The sequence below is a fragment of the Herpailurus yagouaroundi genome, unplaced genomic scaffold (genome assembly GCF_014898765.1).
Source record: "Herpailurus yagouaroundi ecotype Mexico unplaced genomic scaffold, PumYag 162, whole genome shotgun sequence".
NCBI lineage: Eukaryota > Metazoa > Chordata > Mammalia > Carnivora > Felidae > Herpailurus > Herpailurus yagouaroundi.
Genome location: NW_024412403.1, coordinates 1,762,027 through 1,770,287, shown reverse-complemented (window position 1 = coordinate 1,770,287; position 8,261 = coordinate 1,762,027). Strand labels below are relative to the sequence as shown.

The 8,261-nt window shown below is 62.6% G+C and overlaps 1 protein-coding gene across 2 annotated transcripts in view; it reads right to left on the bottom strand.

The window, feature by feature from the left end:
* Positions 1-8,261, bottom strand: part of ITGB2 (integrin subunit beta 2) — a 24,308-nt gene that overhangs the window by 14,654 nt on the left and 1,393 nt on the right. Inside the window, exons 2-3 of one of the 2 annotated variants that reach the window (XM_040483752.1) lie at positions 999-1,059; positions 568-656 (exon numbers count right to left, since the gene is read on the bottom strand). The exons of the other annotated variant lie outside the window; for it this stretch is intronic. Coding sequence (XP_040339686.1) covers positions 568-656; positions 999-1,056 — 147 coding nt within the window. The 5' untranslated portion in view covers positions 1,057-1,059. The remainder of the gene's footprint in view (positions 1-567; positions 657-998; positions 1,060-8,261) is intronic. 2 annotated transcript variants of the gene reach the window in all.

The window sequence follows — 8,261 nt, the reverse complement described above, 5'->3', positions numbered from 1 at the left end:
CCCAGGGCGGGAGGGCACGGTCAGGAGCTGGGGGCGTCCCAGGGGAGGAGGATGTGGTCAGGAGCTGAGGGTCCCTCAAGGGAGGGGTTCTCTCTAGGAGGAGGGTGGGCCTGGGACAGGAACTGTCAATTTAGGGACTGTGCCCTGGAGGTCTTGTCATGGGTAAAACATAAAAACGAAAAAACGCAGCGGAGGAGTTAAGGTCCCGACACAGAACCGCCCACAACTTCTCCCCTGAAAGCTGTGTCCACTTCCCTGTGTGTCTCCTCGTGGTCTGTGGTGTGTGGTCAGGGCTCGTGCCCGGGCAGGGGGCACAGAGCAGGGGCCCGCCTCCCCTGGGGCTGCCCCGGGGTGGGGCCAAGTCTGCGTGTCCCTCTGACAGCCCCGTGCCCCTGGGCTGCGCCTGCTCCCCCCCCCCCACGTCCCCCAGGAAACAGAGGGGTGGGCGCCCCTGGGTGCCAGCAGCTCCAGAGGCAGAGAGAGGGCGCCTGGCGGGGCGGTGGGAAGGAGGGAAGGGCAGGCCAGGCACGGGGGCCCTCGGCGGGCGCAGCCTGAGGCGGCGCTTACCTGCTTCTGGCACCAGGCACAGCCGGGGCCCGACTCCACGCAGTCCCGGCAGTTGCTGACCTTGAACTTGGGACACTTCTGGCCGAGGGCTGGGGGCAAGATGAGGCGGCTCCGTGAGTGGCGGAGTTGGCCTGCCGCTGGCCGACCCCGCACGGAGCCACGGGCACTCGGGGCGGCGGAGAAGGGTGCAGGTCAGGGGGTGGGTGGGGGAGGAGGGGCCGCCGGAGCACCAGGAGGGGTGGGAGGAAACCAGGCTTCGCGGGAGGGGGAGCGCGGGGAGACTGAGGCCCGTTCCTGGGACTTGTTCCCAGGGGCGCCGCCCCTCCAAGGCTGGAACTCGGCCCTGGAGGATGCGGGGGGGGGGGCCCCTTTTCTTCCCCGCCCCCCCCCCCCCAGCACGGACCGCATGGCCCTGCCTGTGCGGAACTCACCGGACCAGAGGGCGAGCAGACCCACCAGGGTGAGGAGCGGCAAGTGCTGGGGCAGCATGTCCTGGGGAGGGAAGGGGTCTCCGTGACGGGGCCTCGGACCCCAGACTCTCCAGACTCTCCGGCTGGCTCGCCCACAGACGCGGCGCCCGAGGGCCCTGTGCCTGCTGCCCCGGGGTGGCCAGCCTGCTGAGCGCCCGAGGTGGGCTGTGCTGGCAGCAGGAAAGGAGGCCTGAGCGGCGTGGGGCTCACTGCTGAGCCCACCAGCCTCCAGGGAGGAGCAGGGAGTGGGCCTCCCTCCAGGGACACGTGTGCACGCAGGCGCACACCCGGGACACCCCCCCCCCCCCCACACATCTCACACACACACACACACACACACACACTGCACACTGCATGTGTGAGGCTGCACCCGTGGATGGGGGCTGCGGCCACCGTGTGCCCGAGTCCTCCGTGAACTGAGTGCCGATCTCAGAGCAGAGCCTGGGCTGGCCCGGGGCCCCCTGGCAGCTGCAGAACCAGTATGATGGGAGCACCTGCCGGGAGCCAGCCTAGCCAGCCGCCCTGCTCAGACACCCCTGCGGGAGGGGAAGTGGGTGCTACGGAGCCCACTGCTGCCTTGTCCGAGGCCACAGCCCTAGGCCGCCAGCATTCTGTGTTTCCTGACGCACACCTGCCGTCCTTAAACACCCAGCACCTGATGTTCCCAGATGCAAGGTCGTTGGGCCGAGGCTGAGGACGGGTGTTCAGGCTCTCGTTCTGGTTCCTCAAGGCGGGCCCGGCGCCTTCTAACCCACCGCCCGATGGGCAACACCTCCCTCGCCAGGATGCCACCCTCCCCTGAAGGCGCCCCGGGTTGGGGGCTGCCGGATCCCGGCTGGGCCCAAAGCACCGATGCCCCCAGGTCTCAGAAATCCTCAGCTGGCTGTGGTCTTTCCACCAGACCAAGAAGGCAAACAAGGTGTAGGGGAGCCAGGAATCAGGAGGTAGCAGGCAAGAAGGGGGTCGCATTCTGCCAGAAGCAAATATCCAGGGGCGCCTGGATGGCCCAGTCGGTCGGGCGTCCGACTTCGGCTCAGGTCATGATCTCACAGTCTGTGAGTGAGTTCGAGCCCCGCGTCGGGCTCTGTGCTGACGGTTCAGTGCCTAGAGCCTGCCTCGGAGTCTGTGTTTCCTTCTCTCTCTGCCCCTCCCCAGCTCACGCTCTGTCTCTCAAAAATGAATAAACATTAAAAGATCAATACTCCCCACCCAGAACGTCACGTGAAGGCCAGCTCGTCTCCCGAGGGCAGGCCTCTGAGGCCCTGGGGCTCCCTGCCCCCTGACGCCGCCTGGTGGTGGCCGGCCAGGAGGGCGGCCTCGGGGCCAGCAGAGGCCCTGACCCAGGGCCCGTGGTCCCTGCCTTGCCTGCTGGGCTCAGATGCGGCCTGTAGGTGGGCCCCGTTTGCACCCCTGTAACCTGTGTCTCTGCACCCAGAGGCTCTGGGTGAAGGAGAACCAGCCGGGGCTCCCCTGCTCCCGTGGCGGGGTTCCTGTGTGTATTAGCCCCGTCCAGTCTCAAGTTCCCATCTTTTTGGAGGTGCCCCTGCTCCCTGGTCCCCACCAATATTATGATCAGGACCCGTAAATGTCAAAACAGAACACTCCATCCTTCCTGTTCAGGGTCAAATTGCAGAAGCCACGTGGCCCTGTGGCTTCCTGGGTCATAGCAGTGGCCACATGGGCCCGGGCGGCAGTTTTCAGTTCACTCCGGCCCAGCCCGTTCACGCAAGAAAGCCCCTTGTCTCCCACTGTGGGTGCGTGGGGCTCAGGCGAGGCCGGTCCCAGTTTCCATCTGGCCCCTCCAAAATTCCACAGCTGACCGCTGGAGCAGACCAGCCCGGGGCTGACCTGGCCACCGCCCCAGGCACATTCGGCCTGTGGGTAGCGGCCCCCTAAAGAGGCCGCTCCAGGCGGAGGGTGGAGGCCCTCCCCAAGTGCCCAACCATGCCTGCGCTCCCGCAGGGCAAGCCCGTGCCACAGCCCCGGGGAAGGGGCACGTGCTCTCCTGTGGCCACAGACTGGACCCCAAACATTCACAACAACCAGCACGAGAGCTCCTGGGGTCCTCGCGTGGGAAACGGAGACCCGAGCAGCGGCAGGATGTAGACCTGGGTTCCCGTTTTCCCCACACACTCCTCCCACAGAGAGGGAGGGAGCCTTGATTACGGTAAGACGGCCCACAGGCTGTGATGTCCTGACGGTGACCACAGGAAGCCGGGTGGGGGCCGTGGCTGCCCTCTCTCCACGCGATCCTGGCCTGCAGGAGATGGGGGCGGCCGCAGAGGACCCGCGTGTCCCGCAGACACAGGGTGGCTCTGGACTGCAGCCAGCCCTCCTCTCAGCCTCGGGCGGGTGGGGGCGGGTGGAGCCCCCTCCTCCCTGGGCCTCAGGGGGCAGGGCTGCGGTGCACCTGCCCGGCAGGCAGGACTGGCCCTCAGAGGCCAGGCCTCGCCTGAGACCAGCATCCTGGAACCACACAGACCGGGCCCCCTCTGAGCGCGGTCCTGCAGCCCGGCTCCCGCTACAGCACAGGGTGTGGGTGCCCGAGCCCTGATGGCCGCCCTGGCACACTGCCTTGGCTTCCTGTGAGACCGCAGCTCTGGGTGGGGGCAGGCTTGGAGAGCACTCCAGTGCACCCCAGCACCCGGCACCCATGGGCACCCGACTCGTAAGGACCCTGGCTCGGAAGCTGGAGGGCAAGCGGGAGGCCCCGGCTGAGCAGGGCAAGGAGGGGGACCCCAGGCTCCAGGGCCCAGCCAGGAGTCCTGAGGCGTGGGCACCCTGCTCCAGCAGCCCCCAGGCCTCACCTCCCCGGACCCGGACCCGAGCGCGGCCCCTCCGGTGCAAAACCCGAAGTCTAGGCAGCTTGAGCTACCCCAGGCCCTCCACGGCTGTGAGGACTCTGCCCTCGAGGAGGCTGCTGGCACAGCCTGGGTCCAAACTGCAGGAAGTGGTGACTCCCGAGTCACGGGCAGGGTCAGCCCCCCCCCCAGACCCAGAGACCCGGGCCCCGAGGCACCCAGTGGACGCAGCTGACCAGGGTCTCCTTTGGCAAGAGTAAAGCCCTTAGCCGCCAGGTGAGAGGGTGGGGAGCATCAGAAGAACAACACGATACATTCCTCCCCAATCTCTCACACACAAACATAACCCATATTTGGTAAAAGACAAGAAAAAGCAGAAACATTAGAAAGAAAAAAACTTCGGGCAGCATGCCGAGGGAGTGCACAGTGTCTGACTCAGGACAGTAAGCTGGTGTCAGATCAGGTTTCCCGTCAAAGAGGAGGCGGAAAACAAGGCAAAAAAAGTGTGGGGGTGCCTGTGTGGCTCGGTCGGTTGAGCGTCCCGACTTCGGCTCAGGTCATGATCTCACGGTCCGTGGGTTCGAGCCCCCCGTCGGGCTCTGTGCTGACAGCCTGGAACCTGGAGCCTGCTTCGGATTCTGTGTCTCCCTCTCTCCCTGCCCCTCTCCTACTCGTACACTGTTTCTCTCTCAAAAATAAATAAGCACTTAAAAAATGAAGAAGAAAATCCCTTCGGAAACTTCCTCTATCTCTACCCACCCAACTTTAAAGTATATAACCAATTGTTCCTGACGCCCCCAGTACCCCCCTCTTTCTGCCCAGGGTCCTGTGCCCGTGCTTTTTTTTTTTTTTTTTTTTTTCTTTTCAACGTTTATTTTTGGGACAGAGAGAGACAGAGCATGAACGGGGGAGGGGCAGAGAGAGAAGGAGTCACAGAATCGGAAACAGGCTCCAGGCTCCGAGCCGTCAGCCCAGAGCCCGACGCGGGGCTCGAACTCCCGCACCGCGAGATCGTGACCTGGCTGAAGTCGGACGCTTAACCGACTGCGCCACCCAGGCGCCCCTGTGCCCGTGCTTTAATAAAACCACCTTCTAGCACAGAAAACGTCTTAAGAATTCTTTCTTGACCGTTCCCTCCCGGCCCACATCACATCAAAAGATGGAGGTTTTGCAAAAGTGCAAACCCTCACGTTAGGCCACTCTAGGTCCCCAGGGCTCACTGGCCATCAGAACGGCTCAGGCCTGTGGGGTCACAAAACCCACTGACCTGGGTTTACGGGCCCGAATCAGGTGATGGAGGGCGGGCGAGGGGGAAGGCTCTGGTGAGGAAGTTCAAAGATGGGAGGCAGCCCCCCCACCCCCGCCCTCACGCAGTACTCACCCCCGGAGCCTGCGGACTCAAAGCTGTTTCATGGTGAAAAAGCCCATGTCTACCAGGGATCTGAAACAGGCACCAGCCTTTTTAAACCAAAAGGCAGAGTGTGGATATGGAGTCGCTTCTGCGTTCTGTAAAAGCACAGAATGGACAGAAGCTGGCTTCTGCGGGGGCGGCTGGAGCCACCACCTGCTGAGCACGGAGGCTCCGGACAGACCCAGGGCACAGAAAGGGCAGTGAGGCCAGAGGACGCAGGGCCCGTATGCTCCCTGGACCCCCAGCCCTACAAAAGTGTCCGCGAGGCACGTCGACCGTTGCCCACCTCACCCCGCGAAGTCTGACGGCACACATTGCAAGGGCCAGTTTCTCAGCATGTGGAAGAAGACGAGACACCCTCCCACGTATCAACTAGACATTTTAAAGAGCTCAGGGGCGCCTGGCTGGCTCAGTCAGGAGAGCATGCGACTCTTGACCTCAGGGTCGTGAGTTCCAGCCCCACGCTGGCTGCAGAGATTACTTAAATAAATAAAACTTTGGGCACCTGGATGGCTGTCGGTTGAGCGTCCGACTCCGGCTCAGGACGTGATCTCACGGTTCATGGGTTCCAGCCCTGCATCGAGCTCTGTGCTGACAGCTCAGAGCCTGGAGCCTGCTTCGGATTCTGTGTCTCCCTCTCTCTCTGCCCCTCCCCTGCTCTTGTGCTCTCTCTCTCTTTCTCTCAAAAATAAATAAACATCAAAAATAAATAAATAAAAAGACATTAAAAAAAGAAATTTTAAAACAAGGTGCTAAACACCTCTCAGGTCAGAGAGGAAGTCAAAATTATATTTGCAGACAACATCCTCTGTGCAATTCCACCTCTGTGCGGTGAAAACCCTCTGTGCAGGATGGGATGTGAAACCAGTTGCCCGATGTGCTTTGGTTGCAGGTGAGGACAGGTGCACGTACGGGGACGGAAACGCAGAGGTGGGGGAAAGGGAGGCAGGACATACACAGACGAGGGCAGAAGTCATGAATGGGAAAAGTGAACAAAAAAGCGAAAATCGACAGATGGGACCTGCTTCCCCGGAAAAGGCAACGACCTTGGTATGATGATCGCCAAGCAGCTTGGGGAAGAAGGGTCAAGATGGCAGCGGTGCTGCTGGGGGGGCGGGGTGACCCTGGCCCGTGGCCCGGGGCTGAGTCAGAGACAGGGAGTGGGTTGCACCCCAGCCTTCAAAGGGGATGAGCAGAGGTGGGGGTTCCCCAGGAAGGGGCCTCCTTCACACCAGAGGCTGCGTGGAATTTGGGGACATAAAATGATAACCGAACCAGAAGAGTGTATCTCTGAGTCAGGAAACCTTCTGAGCATAAAACTAAGGAAGGAAATACCAAGAAGACAGACTCAAAACGGGTCATGATCTCACGGTTCATGAGATCAGGCCCCGCGTCGGGTTCTGAACTGACCATGTGGAGCCCACGTGGGATTTTCTCTCTCTCCCTCTCTCTCTCAAGATAAATAAACTTAAAAAGTCGGTGATAAAGAGGCAAATGTCCCAAGAAAGGTGGTGGGCAGTCGTCACAGCCGGATGACAAACATTTGACAACGTGCGGCTGGCTAGCAGCCAAGCAGCCAACCCAAAGAGCCGGGCTTCCCGTCCACCTGTGCAGCTGGACAACGGCCCGTGAAGGCCACCCTGTGGGCCCCCGCACAGCGGCGAAAGTGGGCAAGCGCCTGTTCAGGGCAACTCAAGGTTCGTGGAAAAAAGAAAAAGTGGATATATCCCAACGGGCCACGTTTCTGTCTGTCTGTGCCGCGCCGGGGACCCGGGCCCGGGGCTCACGCAGAAGCCGGGCTCTGCTGGCTCCCTGACCCCCCCGGGAAGTGGGGTTTGAATTATACATTCGATTGTGGAGTCAGTTGGAGTCTGAACCACCGGTGGCCCTTGTCACGGGTGGGGGGCCTCCTCCGGGGTGCACACAGGTCCCTCCCATCCCCGGAGAGCAGGCGGCATCCTCGGAACAGTCTGCAAGGCCCGTGGTCAGTGTTCCTGTCTCTCGTGAAACCCCCAGGTGATGACCGTAATTTGCCCTGGGCCTCCTGCTGCCGTACAGGGCAGGCCGGCCATGGCCACGGCCACGGCCACCGCCCCGACTGTAGGGCAGGGAGCCCCACCCAGGTTTCTACAGAGGCCAGAGGCTGAGCCTTCGGGAAATGCTTTACTCTACCTTCTCGCATCCTGAGCCGCCCCCCCCCCCCCAGCCCTCCCACCCGGTCCTCTCCCCGGCGGAGCTGATCCTTAACCTCACAGAAACCCCACATGGGCCATTGGAGTCAGCACAACCCTCAGTCACCTGGACATCAGGTGCCCACAGAGGGAGACCCTGCGCCTGCCTGGGACGTAGCACTGAGGTGTGGGCTCTGCCGCTGCCACCACGGTCCCCCCGCCTCCCGCCCCGCCCCTGGCTGCCCCTCCTCCTCGCCCACTCGGGGTCCCACGTGCCCCCAAAGGAGGGGAGCCCAGCCGGGGACGGCAGAGCGGGACCCCGGCCCTGGGTTGGGGGAAGAGGACAGGAGCCAGGACGAGGGGAGACCAGGGGACCGAAGGGCGGTGTCGGCCGGGATCCAGGGGGACCCCGGGGTCCAGACGCGGCTCCAGGCCCCCCACTCCCAGGAGGCCTCCGGAGAGGCCCCCAGGAGCCTGGCTGTGGGAGGTTTAGTCACACACCTACGTCTGTCCTCCAAAACCCAGCTCTCACACGACACCTTCACAGCATTCGGCCCGAGCTCGCAGACCTCTGACGGTCCGAGAGAAGCGGCGGACCCCTCAGCAGGAAATTGCACACGTACCACATGCACACCTACACACACCTACACCCCCCCACACCCATGCACACCTGCACACATGCACGCTTACAAGCACACACACGGTGCACACCCCCACGCACCCCCACGTCCACACACACCTACACACTCATACACACATGGACACTCACACGCAAGCACGCACACAGTGCACACATGCACACCCACACACGCCCATACACACATGCACACTCACACGCAAG